We start from the raw sequence: 25,506 nt of genomic DNA, 5'->3' as shown, positions 1-25,506 counted from the left end.
GGCTGATGCTGATGAGTAACAGGCCTGAGCTGATGAAACATGAAATGGCCTCTGCTGGGTTTGGAGATCTGTGTGTGTTTTCGTGCTACTCTGAACCTGTTGAACCAAGCCTCTGCAATCTGAAAACCTTCTCAAAGGTAATTCCAAGGTAATGTGTGTCTCTGGTATAAAAAATGAATACTATAAAGATTCTCTCTATGGGTATTAACAGCCAGCCTCTCTATGGGTATTAATATCCAACCTGAAATTCCCAAATAAAGCCCAACAATTCATTATAATTATTATTATTTAACTTCACCATAAAATTTTGCAAGTTGTTACATTAAAACCAAGGGAATATTCCTGGTAAGAATCACTTCTCCTGATGTGTAAAACCTTGGGGGATTACTGAGCTGCAGCGAGTCATCACCACTTGTTATTTTGTGGCAGAAGGAAATGGGACATCAGCATTAATAGATTTAAATCTTTTAATGCTTCCTTGGCACGATCCAGAAGGCTCAGTCAGGGCAAGTCTTTTATTAATAGAGCTTCTGCAAATGCGACTTTTCAGCCACAGGGTAGCTGGTGGAGTGTAAAAACAATCTCCACATTACCATTTAGACACAGTAATGCATTAAAAGTGCAAAAAATGTCACATTACAAATATGATTCATCAAGATCTGCCCAAATTAAGGCGGGAGTGGCAACTGCAGCTGCCAGCACAGTCACCAGATCTCAGCTCTCTCAGGCCCACGTTACTCCCTAAAACATCTGTGTTTGGGAGGATTTCTTGTTGGCAAGTCTTTAACAGAGCTAAAGGAAACATTTTTAGGTTTTAGCTCAGTTTGGCTCCTCTGTGGGACAGAGATTTTACCCCGCTTACAGTGACTGCATGAGGAGCTCTCATGTTTTAAGGTTATTAACACAAATGTGTGTATGATTTGGTACTTCAGGGGTGACTCTGAATCGACAGGTGACATAGAGGTTTCTTAAAACCAAACTATACTGGTATTTCTTAAGGTGTCTGTCCTGGGTTCAGCTGTAACAGTTATTTTTCTCCTTCTTAGTAGCTGGTGCAGTGCTGTGTTTTCGACTTTAGTCTGAGAACAACACTGATAAGACACTGATGTTTTCAGTTGTTGCTCAGTATTGCTGACTCTGATCAAGGACTTTCTCAGTCTCGTGCTCTGCCAACGAGGAGGGGCACAAGAAGCTGGGAGGAAGCAGAGACAGGACACCTGACCCAAAGTAGCCAAAGGGGTATTCCATAGCACAGCACGTCATGCCCAGTATATAAACTGGGGGGAGTCACCCGGAAGGCCCAGATCGCTGCTCGGGTTGGACTGAGTATTGGTCGGTGGGTGGTGAGCAATTGCATTGTGCATCACTTGTGTTTATTCTGTTCTTTTCCTTTCCTCCCTTTTAGTTTTATATTCTCTCCCCTTGTTATTTCCCTTATCATTATTATTATTGGTGGTAGTAGTTTTGCATTATACCTCAGTTACTGGACTGGTCTTATCTCAACCTATGGGATTATTTTGGGGGGGGATTAAGGGGGGGAGTGAGCAAGCAGCTGCGTGGTTCTGAGCTACCAGCTGGGCTTAAACCACGCCAGTGTCTTAAAGCAATCTCTTCCATAAGAAATGTGGGAAATGTGCCATTGCTTGTTCCAACATGGTAGTCACAAGGCTGTTCTCTCTTTTCAGTTGCTTTGACTCAAACGACAAGTTATTATTGGGAAAAAAAAAGGGCATTTTCTATGAAATCATGTGTAAAAGTTCATAGCCTATAAAAGTCTTGCTGAGGATCATAAGCATTTCCAAAAAGAGATGACCTGATTTCGAATTAAGATACAGTGTTAGTGCAAACCCAGAAGTTGGACTGCACGAAGTATCTGCTCTTGGTGCTAAAGCAGCCAAGACTGTTCTGTTCTCGTGGCAATTCCATACCACTTTTCTCTTTACTCAGTTCTTGTATCTGACTTGCTCCAAAAATAGATCCTTCCTGCAGAAATTAGTAAAGGCTGCATGCAACCTTCTGTGCGGGTATATTTGATTTGCAGTCACAATTTATTTTCAGCCACTTTTGTCTGTTCCTCTTCTTGGCAAAGGCCTCCTTTATTCTTGGCCTTGTGCACTCTTATGTAAAGCTTTCCTGAAGACTTGGTTGGGTTTGTATCGTGTGGCTTTCTCTAATGGAACCCTCTGGTGAAAAGCTTTCTTACAACCTATGATTATTATTTTATATATATATGTATCTCATTCACAGCACTGAGAAGCTAATAATGGCGTCTAGAAGCTAGCCGGAACTGGAGTTTTAAATAACAAACCTTCTTTTCTATTACTTAAAGATTACCACCAAAAGGCTTGGTAAGAAAATCAGCACCATGGCCTTTTGCCTACACCATGGGGGCTTTTATTTCTCCTTCTGACAAACCCTGCTTGTTCGCAGAGGTGCGGAGACTCTGGAATTCTGGTGACTTCCAGACTCCCAGCTCTGTGAGCAATGTGCTGGACCCCATGTCTGTGCCAGACCCCATGTCAGTCTGTCTGTACCAGACCTCATGTCTGTCTGCTCAGGCTTGGCGAGTTACAGCCACCGTGGCTACCCTGCACCGTCGCTGTACACAGGTAAAACCCCGACCATGAGGTAACAGCCCCGTTCCCCGGTGACTCCTCGCTCCCGCCTCACCGCACTCCCCGCTCCGTGCCCCCCCCGCCCCAACTCTTCTCCCGCCAACGCACGGGCGCTCCCTCTCCTCCCATTGGCTCCGCCCGCTCGCCGTCGGCGGCTGGACAGCCAATGGCGTGCGGCGCGGTGGGAAGGCCCGCCCTCCGTGAGGCGGCCCGCCGGAGCGCCGCGCGGGGCGGGGGTCGGCGCCGGGGGTTGCCGCGGCGGACGGCGCCCGGGGGCGCTGGAGCGCGAGTGGCGGCGGTGGAGCGGCCATGAAGGTGAAGGGGACGGCGGCGGCGGGTATCCTCCGGTCGGGAGGGCGCCCTTCCCCTCGCTGCGGGGAGGGAAGAGAGGGGCGAACCGCTGCGTGACGGGGTCGGGACCCCGGTGGGCCGGGCCGCCCCTCCCCTCTGTGCTCGCCTACAGGCCGGGCGGCTGTCCCTGCCCCGTTAATGAGGGACTCCCGGGTCGGGGATCACCTCACCGAGCAGCCCTGCACTGACTCAGCAGCCGGGCAGGGCCTGGTGGTGCCGCCGCCTGAGGCGAGCCCCGGCGCCGACCCCCGCCCCGCTCTGAAGGAGCGGCCGCGCTGGGAGCGGGTCGGAGCCGGGCTCGCGGCGGTGCGTGGGGGTTGGGCCTGTGAGGCGGGCGGCGGTTGAGGGGCGGCGGTTGGGAGCCGGCCCCCGCCCGGCCGGTGTGCGGGGACGAGCGGGGAGGCCCCGCTGCGGCCGCGGGTTCGATCCCCCCCAGAAGAGCCTCTTTCGCGTTCGAGATTGTCGTTGTGCGTTCAGGTGAGGGCTGAGGGTGGTGGTGGTGACCGGGGAGCTCCCAGTTCGGTGGGTTCCGAGGGGTGCTCGGTCCCTGAAAGAGCCTTGCTTCATCGCAGAGTGGGGGTAAAGACGAAATTTCAGCTAAAAAGAGAGGAAAAAATATTCCTCCTGCTGCTCTCCTCTTGGTTTGCCGGTTTTGATAGCACATCCTGCTCGCACGGGTGTGGAAGGAGCTGCATGCAGCCTCTCAGCTTCTTGGGGTGCATGTCTTTCTGAGGGGAAAGTCTCATCAGGTTACTAAACGTCCCTAAAGCCAAAAACAAGAGCAGAGAAGTTCCAGTGCTGTAATTTGCCCGTATGGGATGCACATAACGTATGGAGAGAGAAGATAAGCTGATGGCAGCTTGTGAGAAGAGAATATGGAAGTGGTGCCTGGTGTGGTTGGAAAGGGTTTTGGTGCAGAAATTGGCAAAATTTGAATTAATTCTCAAGGGAAGGAGTTTTTGTTTTAGTGTTTCATTTGCATTTTGTGTTGGTGCTTCTCAGCATGGTCTCATTTCTTTACAGAGTAATATGAAGAGTCTAGACACTGTAATTCGATTATCGGTTAAGGCCACAAGTGCATAGAAAGCATTCACAGCTGACTTAGGTTAAGGAGAAAATTAACGCTGCCACGTTGCTTTACCTCTCACCTCAAAATGACTGAATGCTTGGCAGTGAGCATGAAGAGATTTTGATACTAACAAAGTTCATTTACCCAAAATAGGTAACAAATTTCCAACGTATTTATTTATTTAGTGTTGACGGTTATGTCTGAGCACTTGTTGCAGGCTCTTGAATCAAACAAGTCAAGGAAGCAGGTCAAACTACCAGGGAGATAGATCGTTTTTAAATATTAAATAATATTTAAAAAAATACTTTATTTTTCAAAAGTCCCAGTTTAAAGTTTTACAACTTGGTGCTCTCATTGGTTTTCAGAATGTATTTCTAGGAAGTGAATTACTCTTGCCTAATAAACTAGAATAATTATGCAGAACTTGTGTAGGAAAAATTAATATTGATCTGTTTCCACTCTTTATTATTGGCAAGTAAAAACCAGGTCTGGGTTTGGTGAGAGTTTAATGATTGTCACAGAAGCCTGATCACATGCTGGAGAGGCTCCAAGCGCTCCGTGTATCTGGAGTGCAGCCACGTGCTGGGGCTACCTGTGTCTTGGCCGGGGGTCAGGGCAGGGCCACTGGAGTTCATCCCCCTTGAACTCCGTTCGCAGGAGGCTTGGGGAGGTTTTCTCCTGTGTGGGGGGTGCTCATTGCATGGAGGTTTCTGGTCATGCCTGGGATGAATTTTGCTCTTGAAACACCTATAAAATTAGTGAATTTAATTTGTTGCATGACTGTTCGATGTTATAACTGCACACAGTGTCATGTGAGCAAAGTGACTGTGTTCGTTATTTCACTGTATCGCAACACTTCTAATGTCAGCTTACAACAGTAAAAGTGAAACACTGGGTTTGTGTGGGTTGGAGAGATGCTTTTGATGTTCTGTACTTAAGGCACTTGCATGAAGGTGGTGGTGTAGAACATGTTTGGTCCTATGGCATTGTTTCTCACCACAGAGTGAGGACTCTTCCCTTGCCCGTTGTGCTCAGTGGTTTGAAAGGAGATGTTCTGGCATAGCCCAGGATGTTGTGTTAAGTTCCCACAAATGTAACAGGGCTGTGTTCTGTCCAGGGTAAATGTGCAACTTCATGTAGAAATTAATCCAGTTACTACAGGAGTTAAAGCACCATCATGACTGAGCTGAAGTGCATGTTCTGGTCGGTTTAGGTTTTACAGTGAGAACTACAAGTCTCAAAAGCAATTATTTTATGTCTTGGGGGGGGGGGGAAAGATGCTGCCCTGGAATGAAAACCAGAACAGCTCTAATCAGCATAATTAAGAAAATATATATATATTACATATGTAATTACATATATTACATATATTTACGTATAATTACATATTACGTGTATATATATAACTTTATACATATATAAAGTTTAAATGAAGTTGTACCACTCAGTTTCCTTTCAGAAAGAACCTGATGTGATTCTTTCAGTGAGCCACATGACAGTGATTAAACATGTGACGTGAACAACTTGGGAGTCCAAATTCCAGCTTTAAGTAGAATACACACTTTCGATAGAGAATCTAGTGCTAAAGACTTCCAAGGATAAAAAGTAGCCATTGATTCATGTATATTATGTTTTTTATGGTCTTTTAAGATTGTGTGACTCACAACTGAAATCCAGTCAATATAGAGTAAGTTCATTTAGAGTTATGTTAAGTTCTGTTGGATGTTTTGTAAGACAGCAAAGCAGCAGGCTGAGGGAGGTCTCGAAGAACATTTCCCTCTCAGAGAAACTGGACTGTAACTAGTTTCTAATGAGGTTTGGTTTAATACTTTCCAGTTTGAAAATCCAGAAAGGTTTTTGGGTTTGTTTTTTTAGAGAGTTGCGTGTGAGTCATAGAAGAGCTGGGTTAGTTCTGCAGAGGATCCTGCAGGGGATCTGCACTAATTATGATAAATTGCTGTGTTGCTACTTGTCATCACTTCAGGTTTTGCCCTTCACCTATGACTGGCTGTTAGACTCGTTCTTTGCTCCGTTGTTGCATTACCTCCTTATTCCTTCCCCTTTTTGTGCACAACTCTGCTAGCAAAGGAGTTATAAAAGCGAGCTCCTTTTGCCTGTGTTAGCCTCTTGGAAGCAAATCCCACCGACTTTGCTTTGCAGCTGGGAAGTGGGGATTATTGGGCTGTTCCAGCCGTTAGCGTGCTGAATTCCTGGTGCTCTGGGAATTCGCACCACATGCTTCTGGGATGATGACAGATGGACTGAAGTAGCATTTCAGTAGCAAGGCACATCTGATGTGGGCTTGCAGATATTAACTCTCTTTTTTTGGCTTTATGAATGTTTTTCAGGCGGGAGCTACTTCCATGTGGGCTTCCTGCTGTGGATTGCTGAATGAAGTGATGGGTACTGGAGCGGTCCGTGGCCAGCAGGCTGGCTTTGGGGGAGGCGCTGGCCCGTTCCGATTCGCACCAAACACGGACTTCTCGGCATACCCATCTCCAGCTGCTGCAGGCACTAACATAGTTTGCAAAGCCTGTGGACTTTCCTTTTCGGTTTTCAGGAAAAAAGTGAGTATATTTCTTAATACACAGTATTTCCACTCATAGGAGCTGATCTGTAGGCCTACCGGGAGATGAATGTGTGTTCTTCCTTAGATAAGGATACCCGGGGCAGAGAGCCAGGGAAGGGAGTAAGTGCCTTACTCTGAGGTCACAGGAAATTAATGTCAGACAGGATTAGAAGTTAAGAGTCTGATGTTCATTAATCAGTGACACACTGGATCTGCTCTGACCTAAAAATGAGAGGAGTCTCATGTGTAAGATATGTGTTTTAGCTTCAGAACCTTAAACATTAAAACAAGCCTGGTTTTGAACACGATACCACATGCAGTGGTTGACTATTGGAATGAACAAACTGTGTGATGGAAAAGCTAAAAACTCACAATATAGTGTCACAGCTTCCTTCTGTGACATACTCGTGTCACTCCGTTTGCTTCAGACCAGGTTTAGTTCTGTTAAATGCTGTTGCACTTCAACAGGCTCTTGCTTCATTTGGAGGCAGGTTGGTGAGTTAGGAAGTTTGTTAATACTGGTTTTATATGACTGCCCAGTGTGACCTAATCCCCTGCAGCTCTTTTAGATAAATATGAAGCCTCCTTCCTCACTTTGAGTGTTCAGTTTCCCCTTCCTGTGCATCCTGTTGTTCACATGGCAAACACATTGTTGAATTAAGTGTTGCATAGGGATGTTTTATGAAGCTAATATGAATTTACTAAAAGCCTGAAAAACTTGATTTGCTCACAGTGGATGAGGTGACCATTTAAAATCACTGCTCAAAGTCTTGCCTGTTCCAGCTTGTGTGTGTTGTATGAGCCTTGTGAACAAAGCTCTTGTCAGAAATGACACCTGGGCATTTGGGAGTACTTACCTGCTATGAATTCACCACATTTAAGGCCTACTTTGAGTTCTTTGAATCAATGGAGGAAGCAGAATGTTATGTAGAGTTTGGGGTTTATACTGTATTTTACACATGTGAATACAGCTGTGACACTCAGTGTATTCAGATGTCTTTTAACATACCATGAAATTAACTGATATTCGGTTTCCTTTATTGGCTAACCTACATCTGGAGTACTTCATTCATTTGTTCATTCATAATGGTTTTTTCACTGAACCCTCAGATAAGATTGTAGCTTACAGAAGTGCTGCAAAAGCAATGGGGTTTCCTTGGAACTCCTGCAAAACTGACAGGGCACTTTTCTAAACATAAATCCTAAAAATGCTCTGTGTCAAAATCGACAATTGAAAGACTTAAAGTAAATGATACAGCCCAGACAGAGAAGGGAAGAGCAGGGTCTGGCTTTGTTTCCTGTACAGCTGAGGTTATTTTCTCTTTCTCCTCAGCATGTGTGTTGTGACTGCAAGAAGGATTTTTGCTCCGTGTGCTCCGTTTCACAAGAGAATCTCAGGAGATGTTCCACTTGCCACTTGCTGCAAGAAACAGCTTTTCAGCGCCCTCAGTTAATGAGGTTGAAAGTGAAGGATCTGCGTCAGTACCTGATTCTCAGAAACATACCAACAGATACCTGCAGAGAGAAGGAAGACTTGGTGGATCTGGTGCTGTGCCACCACGGGTTGGGTTTGGAGGAGATGGACAGCAGCAGCTTGCACTCGTCACGGTCACAGACTTCAGGGTTTTTTACTCATCCATTTTCTATGTCTGTATCAGTGTCATCTCAAGGAGAGCTTGCAAACAGAAGTGGAAGCACAGGAAATGGAACACCTTTACAGGTACAGGAATTACTGTGTGGTTTCTGGTCCAGCATAGCTTTTTTAGTAGGTATGCATGGCTTTAAAATAAAATGCCAATAGGAATGGTTTGGGGTGGCAGGGAAAATGCCTTTTCTAGCTCTCACCTGAAACCAGAAGATTATTAGGTAAGATTACAAGTTGAGGTGTTAGAGGTGACTTAAACTGAAAATGCTTAATAGCAATTGACACTTCAAAATGTCCTTGTTGTTTGTGATCAAGTTGGGTACAAAGGAACATGTTTTATAAGGGATAATGTGGTTTTATCCTGATAGTTTTGTTTTGTACACAGGGACAAACGGAAACATCTTCTGTCAATAATGAAGAAGACGAAAGTCCAGAAGAGCAGGTGAGCGATGGACTATCCACAGAATGCATTTTTGGCTTGTGACATCATGAAGTGCTTAAATCTCTGTCACATTTAGTATCTTGTTCTGATTAGTCAGCTGTGTCTAACACCATGTATCTGCACATAACTTGCTTTAAAAAGAATAACGCTTTAGCCAAGCTGCTGTTGCTTAATGCAACACCACATCTGGTGCTCTGAACTTACCGGGACAGCTAAAACCATGTAATTGACATGTTTCAGACCCCTGGACTGTCCAGAAAGCGAGCAAGGGCATCTCTGTCTGATATTTCAAGTCTGGAAGACATTGAAGGGTTGAGCGTTCGGCAGCTGAAGGAAATACTTGCCTGTAATTTTGTCAACTACTCAGGATGCTGTGAAAAATGGGAACTCGTGGAAAAAGTGAGCAGACTATACAGAGAGAGTGAGGAAAACCACAAAACACGTACGTTTATGTTTTATTCTCTCTTTTTTGTAAGACTATTTTTGGGTCTCCAGTAGCTGGTTCTGCCAACAGAAGGAGTTGGTATCTCACTTGGTCTGCGCAGCTGGGACAACTGGAAAAGTGGGTTTTAACAATCCAAGGTGCATCTAGAGTAGTTGAATGTTGTTCTAGGGATTAAATGAAGCTTTCCAGGATTGTGCTGGGCTTTTGAGTGTCTTTTTCCAAAGCTCAGAGAGCTCAGCTTTCCCCATGAAGGTAAAATTGCACAACTGAGAACCAGTTCCTCAGAGAACATGAAACTTGGCACCTCTGCATCCTTTACTAGGTTTCACAAGGCATTAGTGAGAGCTGCTCACTGGCTGCAGAGCAATTCAGGTCTTTTATTGTGCTAAGAAGTAGAAGCTACAGTGGCAAAAGTCCAAGTCCAAGTGGTTTGGGCTCTGTACACATTTTCATTAGGGGGTTCTGTGGCCACAGCTCAGTGATGAGTATTCTGCCCTCTGTTAGGCTCAACAACTGGAGTCCTTCACTTGTGTGTGACTGTTGTATATCCACAGACCAATTCATGTTCAGATCTTAGAATCTGAAAAGCAAGTTTTTTGGTGTCGTTATCAGCTTCAAAACCACCTGCCTGGCTCCTCACTGCTGCCCTCAGCAGCTGGGCCTGAGGAACAGTGCACTGTGCTTGGCTGGAGAACTTCATAGCCCTGGGCCACTGCCCAGCCCCAGACCCTGCAGGGCCTGTGATAATCAGGTGTGAAATACCCAGCTGATTGGGGTGGGTGGGGACTGTTAGTGAGCATTGAAGCAGGGCTTAAGTAGGTGTCGGAAGCATGGTTTAAGTGAGACCCTCAGTTTGCTCATAGACTAGAACTGAAAACCTGCCTCAGATCAAGCTTTAAATTTATGATTTTTTAGATTTACTTATTTTTTTTTTTCCACCATGGTCTGATGGAACATTTGGTTGTTGCCAGGGACTTTTGTCTATTTGCAATGAAACGTGACAGGCTTTGTTCAGTTCTGCCACCTTCACAGCTTCCTTAAAGCAGACTAAGAAGTGGAAGCCTTATTACTATTATTATTATTATTGTGTTTAATCTTCTGAGGAAAGCGTTCTGCCAAGCAGAATAAGCTCCGAGATGGAAAACCAACATGCTCTGAATGTTAATCCAGCACGTTACTTCACACTCGTTATATTCTGAATTGAAAATGGTCTTCCAGTTTAAAGAACAAAGCCAAATAGTGGCTGTTTGCTTTTAAGGGGTTTCTAGTTCTTGTTTCTTTGCCTTTTTTGAAGGAATATAGACTAATTCTTAGCTGTGGATTAGAAAAGCTGCTGTGACCAGGCAGCAGCACCATTTCCAAGTGCATGACCTCCCTCTCTGTTGGGTTTCAGAGGGTGAGAAGATGCAGCTGACGGACGACGACGACAACCTGTGTCGGATCTGCATGGACGCTGTCATCGACTGTGTCCTGCTGGAATGCGGCCACATGGTCACTTGCACCAAGTGTGGCAAGAGGATGAGCGAGTGCCCCATCTGCCGCCAGTACGTTGTCCGGGCTGTGCACGTCTTCAAGTCTTAAGCGCAGACCAAAGCCCGACGGTGCAGTCACCCAGCCAGGATTCCTGTGGGCAGGAATGCCGAACCTTGGGGTGCGTTTCAGCTTTTCAATAAACACCATTTTGAAGATTAGGATCCTAGAAGTTTGTGAAAGATTTTTCTACGGCGTAACCGAGTGCCGGGGTTGGGCAGGACGGTGCCCGTGTGTACGGTAACTCGCCTTACAACCCCGCACACTGTTGGATCAAACTGTTTACAGCAGTCCTTGCTCTCTTCTGAATAATACCACCTCAAACGAACACGTTCAGGACTCAGCAAGCAGTCAGGAACACCACTGCTTGCCTGTGTTTGCGTGTGACCTTGTCTAGTGCATTAGAAGCAACAAATCTCAGTTGAATATTCAGCTTTTATGTAATTATAGAATGTAAGTGCTGCAACGCTGCTCCTGCAGCAGCGGTAGCAGTAAGCTGCGCCTGTAGGAAGCACTGCCATGAATGGTACCTGCACAGAGGCCCTTAAGCAATGTCTTGCCGTTACACACGTGCTGTCCTGGCCATTCCCTGGAACCGTACAAAAAACCTCCATCACGTTGTAGGGCACAGTCATTGTGCAGGGCCCTGCTGTGTGGTGTCCAACTACCCATTACTAAGTGTTTTTTAGTTTAGGAATAACCTATTTTTTTAAAAAGGGGGTATATAGTAACCATATTACTGTGGTCCTTAAGCCACTCATGCCTATTGTAACTATTACTCTTACGTGTGATGATTGTACTCCATCTGTACTGTGAATACTAATCAGGGTCATGAAACTTCTTGCTGCTAACACGTGGAATGTACTCATGGTGTTACTGACCTTAAACAGGGGGGTGTTGTTCAGGGGAAGGGAGATGCAGTATTTGTTTGAAACCTCACATTCACAGGCTTTTAACCAGGGCTGTGTCACTAACAACCCCTCTTCCCCTCAGCTGCTGACTCCTGGTGTTGCTGTCAGCCCTTGGCTCTGGTCCCAGCTGGCTTTGTGCTCTACTCGGAGCAGGGTTTTAAGTGGCCTGTAGGATACTGGGGAAACTTGCTCATGTTTTAGGGACAAATGCGCAGCCAGTCATGGCCATGGCTGCGTCCACTGCAAAAACCCAGGAGAGGCAAAGCAGGGACATGGGTTTTCCAGGCAGTTGTTCCTTTAAGCAGGGCTGCTCAGTGCAGCTGCAGCTTCTCCTTTTGATTTCCTGTGTGGCAGCAAAGTAACAGAGCCAGGGCCCTGTCGTACTGGAGAACTCCCAGCTCTGCCAGGCCTGCTCTCCTCTTTTATGTGAAGTTAACGCTGGCTTGAGAAAGCAGCTCCTCCTCAGAGCAGCGCACAGCTTGCAGCCGCCGCGGGTTATTGTTCAGAAGGGAGCAAACCTCTCACTGGCTTTATTTTTTAGCAGTAACTTTTTAATGGCACTGAGTGCCCGGAGCCTCTGTTCAGCAGGTTGGCCAGTGAGGAGAACCCCCTCTCTGTAATCTCCGTGCTGATCATTCGCCACAAAAGCATAATAAAGATTTCTGATGGACTTTCTCAGCCTCTGCCTCTTTTCTCAACCGCTGCTGGGGCCTGAGCTCAAGCTTTAACGTTGTTCTTGTGCTGTCAGTGTTCCTGGAGGTACAGGACAGGGATCAAGCGCTGTGAACACACTCCATGTAACACAACAAGCGGAGGGGCTGCTGGTCAAGACTGAGAGCCCTCCTGGAACCCCACACGCAGCTCCCCCCTGTGCCACGGAACAGAAACCCGCGGAGCCAGCGCCTGTTTTTGTACAATTGTTTATACAAATTCAACAAAGGTAAAACTGCATCAGGAAGGTCTACGAAAACAACACCGTACAACAATGGCACTTATGAATGCAGAATTTTACAATCAGGAAATAACCATGTTATAAACCTTAAATGAGAACTCAACTCACACTTCAAAGAAAGAGAGACTACGTTTGACCATTTATTCTACCGCTGGACTCACTGTATAAATTAATTTTATATTGAGTACAAGAGCTCATGCTACAGAGTGAAACCCTCCTATGTGCAAAAGCTGAAATTGGAATTCTTTAAAATTTTGAGAAAAAAGGTGATTTCTATACAGATAAAAGTGTTTTTTACTTCAACTATAATTTACACCTTATTTCCACAACATGCTTATGTCACTTCTGAAGTATACAAAGCAGGATATAAACTTCCATTAAAACATGCTTGAAGGTTGAAAGTATGAACCTACTTTTTCCTGACCTGGGCACGGCTGTAGATAGATACTGTCTACGAAGTATAGGTTAAGTTCTCGCCTACCATAAGTAAAGATAAAAATTGGCAATCAAAACCGAAACACTGGTAATGCATTCAAACATTGCATAAATAATTTTTAAACAATTTTTGTACAAAAATAGTTCTGCATAATGTAAGATGTAACAAAACAAAACGTGGTTAAGAAGGCAGAGAGATGTAGTGCGTGGTCCGCTGTAATGACACCAACTTCTCTTTTCTTTTTTTTTTTTGTGGTGGTTGTTTTAAGAAATGAAAAGCAGAAATCAAATTTACACTACCAAGCACATGCTGTGGTACTTTAAATAACAGTATTTCTTGGAGCTCAGTCGTCTTCCGGGTGTGAACAACTATCACCAGTAACAGTCGCCTTATGAATTTGCATAAGAGCCAGTGCAGGACACCCCAGGGAGACCGAGTTCACCAGTGGCACAAGTTGAAATTCATAACATGGGTAGTTTCACGTTGTTCTCAACAGGAGTTTGTAAAATCCCATCGTGGTATTTTCCAATATTCCAAGTTCCCAATTGAAAATAAAATCCCTACGTGTGTTCTCAGTCCCGTCCCCCCCCTCGCCCCAGTATTTACACGTGTCCTTTAACTAACTCAGTTTTTGCAGGAGTTTTTCTTCCACTTGCCCAAACTGCACACTTACTGACATCTCTGCGATGAACTGCTCGCAGCCTTCCTTCGTCACTTGCTTGCAGTACCTCAGGTCGATCTGGCAGATGTTTCCACAGCGTTTGAAGTAAGACAGGCACTGGTCAGTCACCTTATTGCAGTCTGCCGGGGGGAAACAGAAAGTCAAGGGGAGGGAAATGCAGTGAACGGGGTGTCTGGGTTTGTTCCCAGCAGGAGGATGGTTTGTCCTGACTGCGGGGGGTGCTTTGTGCTCCCCCCGTGCTGTGCCAACAGCCAGATCTCCCTTCTCTGATCCCTGTCGCTCAAGGCCAAAGGGTGATTCAGGTTGGACATAAGGAAGAAGCTCTTCCCTGTGAGGGTGCTGAGGCGCTGGCACAGACTTTTCCCAGAGAAGCTGTGGCTGCCCCATCCCTGGCAGTGTTCAAGGCCAGGTTGGACACAGGGGCTTGGAGCAACCTGCTCTAGTGGAAGGTGTCCCTGCCCGTGGCAGGGGGTTGGAACTAGATGATCTTAAGGTCCTTTCCAACCCAAACCATTCCATGATTCCCATCCTCCCCCTTCCCTGCGCTCCCGTCTCTTACCTGATAAATTAATTTCCGTTAGGGAATCCCGCGTGGTGGTTCCGACCGCGGTCAGCAGGTTGATGGACTGATCCGTCACGTGGTTACAGTAACTGAGGTTGAGTTTGGAGAGCAGAGGCATGTGCCTGATGATGAGCCGCAGGGAAGCGTCTGTGATATCCAGGCCAGCCAAGCGCAGCTCCACGATGTTCCGTAGCTTACTCCGGTTGTCGATCTGACCTGGAAAGCAGAAGCGGATGGTCACTCCCGCGAGCCTCCCCCACCATGAGCTGCCAACATCTGCAGGTCTGTATGAAATGCACCGTGACACACAACACTGCTGCCCTAAGTCAACTTCAGACGCTTTTGCCTGTCTGGAGTTTTGGAGGGGACATCAGCAGGAACACTTTTGTCTATTTTTGGAACAGGCACGTGGACAAAGCCACCTCCTGATTTCAAAATGAAAAGGGATGAGAGTAACTGCAGGGGCCCAGCGGAATTACACGTCAGGAATAAGCAGTAGGCTGTGCAGTGCATGCCAGAAAGCAGATCTGATTTGCTCAAAATTTCACCTGAGCTGATATCCGGGCGAATGTGGCATGACCCACAGAACTGCTCCTTCCCTGAACTGGAAGAAAGTGTTTCCATACTCTCTAAAGTACACCCGTTGCAGCCTGAAGAGAAGAAAGTCAGACAGAAAACCAGCACAGTGGCTCAGACTGTTCAGCAGGCAGAGAACATCACTCGTTACCCAGTGGCTTCCAGCAAGGAGGTGTTGCAAGTCACTCCTATGAACACCTCGAAGCCCAGAACCCCTCTGGCAGTAGCCACGGGGGTTTCTGCCCGTTTCCTCCAAGGGGACTAGCAGCAGAACGTGCCACACAGCGAATGGGACGGGTCCCCGCGCTCCTCCCGCCTGTTACCTGGCCGGTTGTCTGTGGGTGGTGACAAGAGGTCTCTCATTTGTGCGTCTTTCAGTCCTTCTGCCCACTGCACGTCCAGAGTTCGGAGTAAAGGACAACTGGAACTACAAAGTGCTGACACTGCTATCCACGAGCACCCTGATAACAGCAGGTCTCGAAGACCTGCGGATACAAAAGATGTTGGAGCACGTGGCCTGTTGGAGCACAGGGAAGCATCCACCCGCAGTGATCCCTGCTCCCATGGGCAGGCACGGGACGAACAATCCCAGCACGCCAGGGCACCCGTAAGCCTCCTCCAGCCCAGCTCTCCATCTTTCCCACCACCTGGAACTTCATTACTGTGGATGACAGCAGGACCCCTCTGCTAACGTCAGCACAGGCACCTTCCACAGCTACATTCATTACCTCTTGACAAAGACCTGCCTCAAATTAGTTCATCCAACTAGTCACAACACAACCAGTTTGGGCCCATTTTAACCCACCAACGCTTCATTCCTACGTATCTCTTCCCCTAGGATACCCGGATCCCTGCAGACGTTCCTCAGGGACTGCAGTTCAGATCCAAACTGGTTTGCTACATTGGGTGGTCAAAATTAACATCACTTACCTGGCAGTCTGTTGATGAGCCAACTCAGCTGCTTTTTAGATATATTTGTCCAGCTAAGATCAAGGGTTACAGGCTGTCTCCTAATAATGCCGCTGAGCATAAGTGGAGTGATGGATTTACAATGGTTTAAATCTATTTTGGTCCATAATCTTTTGTCACAGCACCTACCCAAAAAGAAAAAAAGAGCCAACAACACTTAATCTGGCACTTGTTCCGATTTCTGCAACACTTTAAAAGGTGTCATTAAACAGTAGGAAAAACTACAGCATTTAACTCAAAATAGCAAAAATCAGGGTGAGTGACGCTAAAAGAAGCCCAACTCCACAGAGTGTTACCAGGGTTTGAAGTTTCCCCATCGAGTACATCATGCAGTAAAGCAGGGAGCTATTTCCACAGAACTACAAGTGTCGACAACTTCGGATCCTGTTTTAAGTCATCACAGCACTTACTAAAATCCATTCTCTACCCTAAAGACAAGCCACAGCTCCATGCCTACATTGAATACAACCGGGTTTTAATATCACTGTCCTGATTTCCCTGTGCTTTCCTTCCTGAAACCCACTGAACCCTCTCCTGTTCTGTGTGTTTGTGTTCTTCCTGGCTACATGGCTTATGTTTCCATGCTCTCTTTATGGTGCTCTATGGGCAACAAGCAAGAAACCCTAGTGAGCATGTGAGATTCTAATGGGAAAAAGTGAGAAAATGCAGAAAACCCTGCAGTGAAGTGGAAAAGGCATTTCCCAGCTTTCTGTGACACCAGGAAGCCCACGGAGGAGACACTCCACACACATCATCCCGCACCCAATTATCAACCTCTCAACCTCCCTGTCTTTTAACCCACTTTGTTACTACTCGGTGCTCGAGAGGAGTCTCTGTTACAACCTGCCCATCTGTGTGCACACGACAGTTGGATTTGAGGTGACAGCCAACAAGAGGCTTCTCTGCGAGTTCAGTGGAACACAGAAACGTGTCCACTGCGGCCTCCTGCTGCCGCGCAGTCACAACTGTCTCAGTGCTCACGTGCTGGTGGCCCTGAGCACCGAAAGGACACACTGTGAGTAAATACAACTGACAAAGAATCCCTCCAGCAGCTCTGCTGATACGGAACACAGCGAACAGGATCGTTCTGCATGTACCCTCTGTGGGTAAGCAATCAGCATGGACCTTCTGAAGAGAACACTGAGAGAGCTTCACTGTATCTCAATAGATATTTAATAGCTGAACTAAGCAAACAACTGCATTAGCAGTCAGCAAGTCCTGGGGGCAGAATGACACCGAGACTTGGCATGACCTAGACTGGCCGTTCCAGCAGGCAAGAACATTGTGGTGCCTGACTGCAGACCAGGCTGTGCTGGGGCGCTACAGCCCCGGCAGGCTGACGCCGAGGCTCACACATACACACAGAGTTCCCAGTCCGTGAAAGGCTGGAACTGCTGCTTCTGAGCAAGCACCAGAAGACATGCTGCTTCTGCTCCAGGCACTGCTGGTCACCCCTTCCCCCTGGGCTCAGCAGAGCATCAGTGACCTGCACACCTCTTTTAGGAGAGGTTAGTGCCTCCATCATCCATAACCTCCACCACCCACTTCCCATTTCAGTCCAGCCCACCACACATTAAACCTATCTCCCTTTCCTGCCCTCCTTACCATCTGTTCCAGGTCTTGCAAACTCTCATACAGATGCACAAGTCCCTGTGACTGAGGTAGCTAAAGACAGCCATCCAGACTTCCCTCTGCATCACGTGGGCTGCCCCGTCATCCAGGGGGAGCGAGTCCGGAGGGGGGCTGATGGGAGGTGGCCGGATAACGTGCCGTTCCATCTGGATGCATTTGGGAGGTGAGAGCGAAGGCGGTGGCCGGGTGATGCCCCTGGGGGTGCTCCGCAGGCTGGGGATGAGCTGGTGCCTCAGCTCCCGGGGAGTCCCGTTTAACCCTTTGCTGAACCTATGGAGTCTCTCGCTGTTGTTCAACGCGCGCTTCGGCTCCTCGTTCTCGCTCTCGGGTTCAGATTTGATGGGTTGGTGGTTCTCATTGGCAAGGCTGTTCTCGGTTTTTTGGATCTCCTGGTTAAGCTCCTTGCTGAGCTCCTTGCTCAGTTCCTTATTGGGAAGCCGCCGTTTCCTCCTCATCTTGAACTTCTTCTTGTCCCTGGGCTCGGCACCCTCTGTGCTGGGCCCTGCAGTGGGCGAGCTGGACCGTGACTGGTCACTATCCTTGGACCTGGGAGGTGCTTCTGGCAGGTCATCCTCTGGCTCCTGCTTGAGGCGCCGCAGGGGTTTGATCATGGCAGTTCGGTCATCTGGAGCCTTCCACGATCGCCGCTGAAAAGGAAGAGACAAGGGCTGACTGTTTGAGCAAGGACAAGGAACTGGGCAACACTTCACATGCTGATGCTCCACACAGGCAGCCCTGCCCGGGGGTCGGGCCGCCTGCCAGCACCGGCCCCCCCCATCCGAGCACCAGGGTACATTCACCGGGCAAAGGTATCAAGTTCAAGTGCCACCATGGATGAGGAGCCCAGCTACTGGCTCAGAGGACTCCCACGGTGACAAATGCATTTATTCACCATGCATAATCCTGCAGATTTAAGGGCCTTACTCATTACACAGCGGACAATCCATGTATAGAAGATAAGCAGCACACTACAGACAGCCTCTTCCCCAGCAGGCCAGAAGAAACCAGGTTTGGGACACATTCACTGGGCACCCACTTTAAACACTGGCTGACATGCATTCAGTCATGCCCGATGGCCAAGTTCCGAAACCTGCATCGCAGCCACTGACTCGCACCGTGGCTGTTGTGGCCCTTACTGCTGGATACTCACAGCCTCGTTTAACCACACTTTAGCTGCTCCTTTGCCTCCTACTAAACTCCGTTTGTCTTCTTGAGCATCCCCACCTCCGGTGCATGCAGACTGGGGAATGTGACTGACAGGTCTGACACGCTGCTGGCCTGACACTGACACGATCTCCAACACAACACGGGCTGACAGGGGTTAGCTGGCACCTTCCTCCCTGCCCCAGTCACTGCTCATAACAGCAAACTGCACGTCACTGCTCACATTAATCACATCTCTCTTTGATGCACACCAGACAGAAGTGTGAGAGACGCACAAGCTAAGACCAGGGAAGACTTCAAGTCTAATCTGATCACTGCAAGCAAGAAAGAAGCCACCAACTGTTAAAATGAAATAGCTTTAATAAGAAGAGATCTGGACTGGCAAGAAAAGGTGAACTGCTGTGAACACACTTGTTATATCAAGAAGGTCTGTGCTTTTGCAATAAACTAATTGGATAAAGTCAGTGGAAGGGCTCCTGTGCTCCAGACTGCGGTGCACAGCAGAGAAAGCTGATCACCCTGTCTTTAAATTAACATCTTATCAAGGGAGAGGTCACAGTAAGTTAATGACAGGTCAGAATAAAAGAATTACAATATCAGACTACTTGCAGCATCCTTCACACAGGGTGCTGATGGTGCGTAGTTTAAAGGTACCACACGAGTGTTTTCATGGCAGATTGAGAGGGGTAAATCAATACCTGTGTGCCAGGGGGGGCTGCAGGGATGTGCTGTGGTACAGACTGCAGAGGGGCTGCGTGGCAGGGACGAGGCTCAACCACACAGGAAGAGTAAAACATCAGTATAGAAACAGGATTTTAGTCCTTGGGTCATCAAAACACAGCTTCTGCTGGGCTTTAATATGGGGCACCAGAAAATGTAAAGCCAGACGCTGCAGCTAAACTACCCTGGAGTGTAAAGGTTTCCGTGAGAGATTCTGCTGTTTCAAGATGTAAATGGGATAATAAAAATGCCTGCAGTGACACAAGGACATGACTGATAGAGAAACTGGCTCACCATTCAGCTCACATCAGGAGAAGGGATTAAAAGGGATTGAGAACACATCTATTAAAAAGGCAAAGTACCTTCTTCCTGAAGAGTTTGTCTTCTTTTCCAAGTTTTAGCTGTTGGAAGAAAGAAAAGTAAAAACCCCAAAACACGACATTGGTTGTGCTGTCTGATGGAGGTTTGGTGCCTTCCTCACATGCTGCGAGGAGCAATACAAGCCCTCCATGGACACTGTGGGCAGTCCAAAGGGATGGGAAAAGGAAAGCAAGGCCAGAAAGCAGATATGCATGAACTGGTGTCGCGAATTTTGCTCTCTCACTCCACCAAAGAAGCCCCAGTCCTACATTTACTGTACTGCAGCATTCCCACTACCAAGCCTTGCAAGGCGGGCTGAATCCCCTCCTCATGTACTACATGCACAATACAAAACCAGCCACTGATACTGAGTTTAAAGCCATCAGCCATTTACTCATGAGACACATTAACTCTAGGTCTTCACGTCTACCTCTGCAAACCAGCATTTCTATATATGCCAAGCACGGCATTTTGCAATCCACATGACAATTCAGGGTGTCCCTGCCTGGCCCAAGAGCTCAGACTGTCAAATTCAGGTTAAAGCTGTCTACATCGCTGCTGTGAGCAGCTCCTCCTCTCTGCAGGCTACAGAAGGTGTCATTTCTAAAGGTCCTCTGATGGGTCCTCCCTGAACCAGCCACAAACAAGCTGCCAGGCGCCACCGAGTGGACAGAGACGGAAAAGTTTCCACTACAAATTGATTTTCCCCTTGTTCCTACTCCAAAGCATCTCGTAAAGACTTTTCAGTTAAAGCGGGTTTTCCAGTATTTTGAATAAACCAACAGCCACAGCCCAGTGTTCTCAGCCTCTGAACGTGAACCCAAGTGTCACTGTTCAAACTCCTGCCCTGTCGGACTAGCAGTTCTCAGAAAGGGAGGTGAACCATCAGTTTCTTTTGGAACAACGTGGGGTTTCGAGGTGAGCTGTGAGCCAGGAGCCGTCAGCCCCAGCCAGCCCCCAGGCACCTGGGTAAGCACAAAAGGAGCGTTCTGTCATACCCGCTTTCTCATCGGGGATTCCTGGGGCTTCTCAAACTTCCTTTTCCTCCACAGATGCACCTCGTCCGACTTCCTCCTCAGGATCGAGTCAACCGGAGCCTTCTTGGAATGTTCCTCCGATTTCCGCCGGGGGGTCTCCTCGCACTCCCCTTTCCTCTTCGCAGCGTCTGTCACCTCCTTATTGTCTCTGTTCATTTTCTGTTCCTTCAGCAACGAGCCCGGGAGATTTGATGCGTATTTGAATCCTGGTCCCCGCTTTTGCTTGTACGCCAAAGAGACACAAAACACAAACAAACTTTATATCTTATGCCTTAATCTCAGTTGCCTCCAGCTTTGGTGGGTTGATCACTTTGTTACAGACAAAATGATGAGTAAGGAGTTAAAGAGTAAAGTAGTTTCAACCTTCGTAAGGTTATTTTTGTAACTACGCGCTTGCAAGTGTCTGTCTCAGTAAAGAAATAATGTTTCACTAATTCCAACAGACACTGCAGGTTTTGCATAATTGCTTCTAGAGTTTGGGGGTTTTTGAAAGTATTTGAATTTTAGAAATTAGCATGTGGCAGTGCACAGAACTAACCCAAATACTCCCCAGGTTCTGAGTGAAGTGCTGGTACGTGGAACAAGAATACAAAGATTATTAGAGAATAGAAAGCCATCAGCTTATTTCCTTCAGCTCAACTGAATTAAGCACAAAATGAGAAGCTGGTATAGGGCAAAGCTAGATCTAGAAGCCAGAGGGAACGCTTGAGATGTTGTATCTCATTCCAGCAACACTTATTCCCATTAAACTCACTTTTCCAGTTTTCCCTGCATGGTTGCACTTTGGACACTCCCAGCAGTTCGGCAGCTCATCGTTCACCACACCATCCGATTCCTTCACCTGGGGAAAGAGACGCACAACTCATTCTACAACCGTGCTGCAGCAGTCCACCGGTAGGTCCTGCAGAAGCATTCTGCACATCTCCATTTTCCCCTCTTCAACTGCTGCCCTCCCCGTGCCTGCAGAGAAGAAACCCGTATCTTCTGTGCTGTGCCATCCCGCTGGTGCTGAGCAAGCCCTCGGTCCTGCACAATTACCCTTCTGATCATGCCAAGAGGGGAGGAAAGCACACTGGCCAAACTGGTATTTGACAAAGGGTTCAGGTCTGGGTGTTTTATGAAGGTTAATGACAATCCCAATTAACACAGGGCACGTTCTGCCCTTGCAAAGAACCCAAACCAACAAAACAGACCCCAACAGCCCAAACCAAACCCCCCCAAGAGCAGGGTTGTACCCACGCCATCCACTTGTCCTCCCACACCGGTTAGTTGCACAGCTCAGTCCCGTCCCCCCTCCTGGCGTGAGGCACACTCTGATCTTTAACAGGAAGGGATTTTTCCCATATCCACATTCTCACATACATTAATACCACTCGGCATTTTTAGAAGCAAAGCACCCTGCACTGTAATCAAGTGTTCCTTAAAATACTTTTCTTTCTGGACCATGCCTGCAGCCCTCAAGCCCATGTGCCAATAAAGACGATGGTTGCCAAGTCAGCTAGAGAACAGGCACTTTTATTCAGAAGACTGGACACATGAAGGCATTTTTAAGGTTTCTCACACCCACAGCTCCCCAGCTACAGAGGGAAGAGAAACGCTTACTGCTTCACTATGAGAGACTGACATCTGAAAGAGAAGACACACGCTCTGTGTTGTCACACTACAATGAAAGCACAGTCCTGCCCTACACACTTGAAAAGCTGCTGGTTTCTCAATTTCCATATAGGAGCCCCACATTATCTTCCAAACAGGAGATAGGTGCTTCTGAAAAGATGTTTCTGTGCATGAAGCCGAGGATGAAAAACAGACCTAAGCTAAAAACACCCTCCACACAACTCATACCCTCACTTACAGCACGTTCATGTTTTAATAGTTACATATGCAGAAAAAAGCCTTGGCAGGGGGCAGAAAACCCCATGCTGCTGTGAAGACAAATAGCTGGGCCCTGGCATCAGCAGCACACTGCTGCTGGAACAGGCAGGGGCAGGGATCTGCGGAGCTTTCATGCTTCTGAAGCATTTCCTCCTCTCCTCCCAGTGCAGTGAGGAGGCACCGGCTGTGCAGGAACCAGCCTTTGGGTTTAGGGGAACTGCTTCCTCCAGTCCCGGAGCCAGACAGCAGCCAGGCTGGTTTCACTCTAGCGAGAGCGAGGATACGTCAGCCTCTCTCAGCAAGTCTTCTGGAGTTAATAAATGAGTAAATGAAGTGGGCAGGATTTAAATACTGGCTTTATCACAACTGTGCGCCTTTGAACCTTCTTTCCCATGGTAGGTGTAAGATACTCCAAGAGTTGTTGTATACATCTCTGCCTCGGGGGAACAATTCCTGGCCCAAACCCAAGCTGGGAACAAGTTATTTCCCGCACTGAATATAGAACAAATGCTACTGAAGGGAAAGCATTACAGCTCTGTCCCTTCTGTGAAGTTTAAGGAACTGAACAGATGTGAGGGACTGTAAGCAAACTAATTAGACACACACAAACCTGCACTGAATCTGTCCCAAGCCTTTCAGGCTGGGTGGGAGCCAGGTCTGAGTGTTTGCTACAAACAGCAGGCGGGTGTCTGAGCCACAGTGTGAGGCAGCTTCAGACCCGTACCTGCAGCACGAGGTCAGCCATTCAGAAAGGCTAAACGTGAGACCGTACTACTGGGAAGTCTTCTTGTTAGGGAATATGGAGCCCTCAGGATGCTGATCCGACATCGTGGAGCAAGAGCCCTGAATTCTGGCAGTGCCAAGACTGAACCAACACAGGCAGCAGGACACACGTGGGCTGAAGCCACGGGCAGCAGTGCAGATGTGCTGGAGAAGGTTTTCATACCTGCTGTTTAGGCACCTAAATATTCACCTTTTCCGTCATTATCACTATATCCAACTAAGATGAAAAAGAACAGGCTCCTACCAGGGAAAACAAATCCCTTCTCCTTAAAGCAGCAGCACCAGATACTGCAGGCACTCACAGGAGCCAACCAGCTTCAGCAGCAATTTGAGATGGAGCAAGAAAAATTCATCAATATTGGTTCAACTCAAACGCTCTGTAACAACAAAAGGCAATATTCCTGCAAAACCTCACTGGCTCCCTCTGGAAGCAATGCTGCGCTCGCAAAAGGCTTGCCAAGATCAAACTCCTAAGGAACTCTTCAGCAAAAACGAGCATTTGGGTTGGCATTTCCAAGGAAAGAAGCACGTCAGAAACCTCCCTCGATACATGTCAGTGCATGGAACATCCTGGTTATCCATAGCACAGTGCTGATGCAAGCACCTAATGTGCTCTGGTACCCAGAGCTCCCCCAGCAAAAGGCATCCGAGCATGTCAGAGCACCTGAGCTACCCCTGGTCTCCTCAAAGAGGACATCCTCTGACACTGGTTTTTCGTGGAGAAAATCCACCCAAACATATACAGCCAAATCAGGAAGCTGGAAGAGGATGGACTTCAAATCACAACCAACCTGTGCTGGAGTTCAAATTACCCACTGCACGTGCCAAACTGCTCCACAAGCTTTGGAGATGTGTCTTGGAGGGAATTAATTCCACATGGGAATAAGCCAGGAAAGGACACTCCTCCCTTCACTCACCCAGTTTTTATTGCAGTCCCCCCCCAAAAAGTACATTTGCCACACATTTAATTGGAGATGACCAACAGTTCACATGTACTACAGCAGAAGCAGCTGCCCTGGGGCTGTGTCTGCATTCAAAGGCACATCCCACAAGGACTATTTATGGGCTCCATCCTCTGGGCTTAAGCTCGTGTCAAGGGCTTGAGGACACGTAAACATGGCAACAGATTTTTGTCTCGCAGAAAATCATGGAACCTGGGAATAAAGAGCAAGGAGGGATCCAAGGAAGAGGCTCCATTTCCCTTTTGCTGTTCCCCTGTGCATAGTCTCACCTCACCTTCAAAGACGATTCTGAAATCCTACCAGTGCCCTTTTGTCTCAGTAAATCAATAGTACCGGTTACCCCAACATCTCAGCTCAACAGCAGCATTGAGAAATTAAAAGACAAGACACACAAGGCACGCTGCAAGTCTCCCATTGCTTAATTTTCAGAGACACCCAAAGCAACACTGTTCCTAGTTACCAGAACAGCACTGGGAACACCACACATGCATAAAAGAACAAACAGCACTTTCACAGGTCTGACCCACATCCTGTACAACTAGACCCAAATGTGGTGTGGGGGGAGGAGACTGTACTTGAACTGACACAACACAACAATCGTGCCCTCTGCTCTCAGCCACGAAGTGTCAGTGACACTGCAAAGCCAGAGATGGAGGAGTGCAGGGCACTTCCAGCAAGGAGTGGGATAGCAAAGCAGCGGCTGCGAGCCAAAACTGAGGTACCTCTGAAAAGGAGCAGCTCCTTCCCTTGCTTCATCAGCCCCCGAAGCCGTGCTTTAAGCAGAGCCAAGCAAGCAAAGCTCCCTTTCAGAGCCCATCTGTGGCAGGAGCTGTGAGCACCAATTTCATGAATCAGGGAGACAGCCACGGTTCTGGTTTGCCAGCTACCTACTTTCTGCTCTAATGACACACACAGCTCAGTGCAATCCTACATACAGCACAAGAAAAATGAAAGGCCAGGAGAGCATCACCCCAGGCCTGCATAAGAAACATACCTCTCCTCCCAGAGATCCCAGAAGAGCCAAAAGCTGCTTTCTGGGGCACAGTGTGTCAGAATACATTTGCTTTGGCAAATCACTTTAACCATAAACAAATCAGCAACAGGAAATGGCTGATCAACTGAAACAAACCAGCTCTGGAGAAAGGAGGCTTCTAAATGCTGATACACAAAGATATGCCCAAAATGACACTTTTGTTACCAGCAAAGAATATAGCTGCTCACA

General features: G+C 47.5%; 2 protein-coding genes across 12 annotated transcripts in view; one reads left to right on the top strand and one right to left on the bottom strand.

Moving 5' to 3' along the window:
* The first annotated feature begins 2,808 nt into the window (after positions 1-2,808).
* Positions 2,809-12,247, top strand: RNF34 (ring finger protein 34). 2 transcript variants are annotated; one of them, XM_030501004.1, is made up of 6 exons: positions 2,809-2,930; positions 6,384-6,602; positions 7,938-8,324; positions 8,635-8,691; positions 8,932-9,133; positions 10,530-12,247. In XM_030501004.1, the coding sequence occupies exons 1-6, from the start codon at positions 2,925-2,927 to the stop codon at positions 10,715-10,717; spliced, it is 1,059 nt and encodes a 352-aa protein (XP_030356864.1). In that variant the 5' UTR covers positions 2,809-2,924; the 3' UTR covers positions 10,718-12,247. The 2 variants fall into 2 exon arrangements, with proteins under 2 accessions (XP_030356864.1, XP_030356865.1); XM_030501005.1 differs by lacking the exon at positions 2,809-2,930 and adding an exon at positions 3,380-3,443.
* A 232-nt stretch (positions 12,248-12,479) lies between these two features.
* The window catches only part of KDM2B (lysine demethylase 2B), a 119,490-nt gene continuing 106,463 nt past the window's right edge, over positions 12,480-25,506 (bottom strand). For 6 of the 10 annotated variants that reach the window (XM_030500992.1, XM_030500991.1, XM_030501001.1 and 3 more), the window contains 9 exons: positions 21,422-21,508; positions 20,629-20,898; positions 19,633-19,671; positions 17,360-18,033; positions 15,716-15,879; positions 15,109-15,270; positions 14,758-14,859; positions 14,207-14,425; positions 12,480-13,766 (listed from right to left, as the gene is read on the bottom strand). In XM_030500992.1, coding sequence (XP_030356852.1) covers positions 13,585-13,766; positions 14,207-14,425; positions 14,758-14,859; positions 15,109-15,270; positions 15,716-15,879; positions 17,360-18,033; positions 19,633-19,671; positions 20,629-20,898; positions 21,422-21,508 — 1,899 coding nt within the window. In that variant the 3' untranslated portion in view covers positions 12,480-13,584. The remainder of the gene's footprint in view (positions 13,767-14,206; positions 14,426-14,757; positions 14,860-15,108; positions 15,271-15,715; positions 15,880-17,359; positions 18,034-19,632; positions 19,672-20,628; positions 20,899-21,421; positions 21,509-25,506) is intronic. The other 4 variants (XM_030500993.1, XM_030500995.1, XM_030500994.1 and 1 more) reach the window with 4 other exon arrangements.

The sequence above is a fragment of the Strigops habroptila genome, chromosome 11 (genome assembly GCF_004027225.2).
Source record: "Strigops habroptila isolate Jane chromosome 11, bStrHab1.2.pri, whole genome shotgun sequence".
Lineage (NCBI taxonomy): Eukaryota > Metazoa > Chordata > Aves > Psittaciformes > Psittacidae > Strigops > Strigops habroptila.
The sequence above is the reverse complement of the archived record's forward strand: the minus strand, read 5'-3'. Positions and strand labels throughout refer to the sequence as shown.

Coding starts and splice junctions, on each gene's coding strand:
- RNF34 (XM_030501004.1), top strand. Junction 8,325..8,634: donor GAAATGGAACACCTTTACAG/GTACAGGAATTA, acceptor TTTTGTACACAG/GGACAAACGGAAACATCTTC. Junction 8,692..8,931: donor ACGAAAGTCCAGAAGAGCAG/GTGAGCGATGGA, acceptor GACATGTTTCAG/ACCCCTGGACTGTCCAGAAA.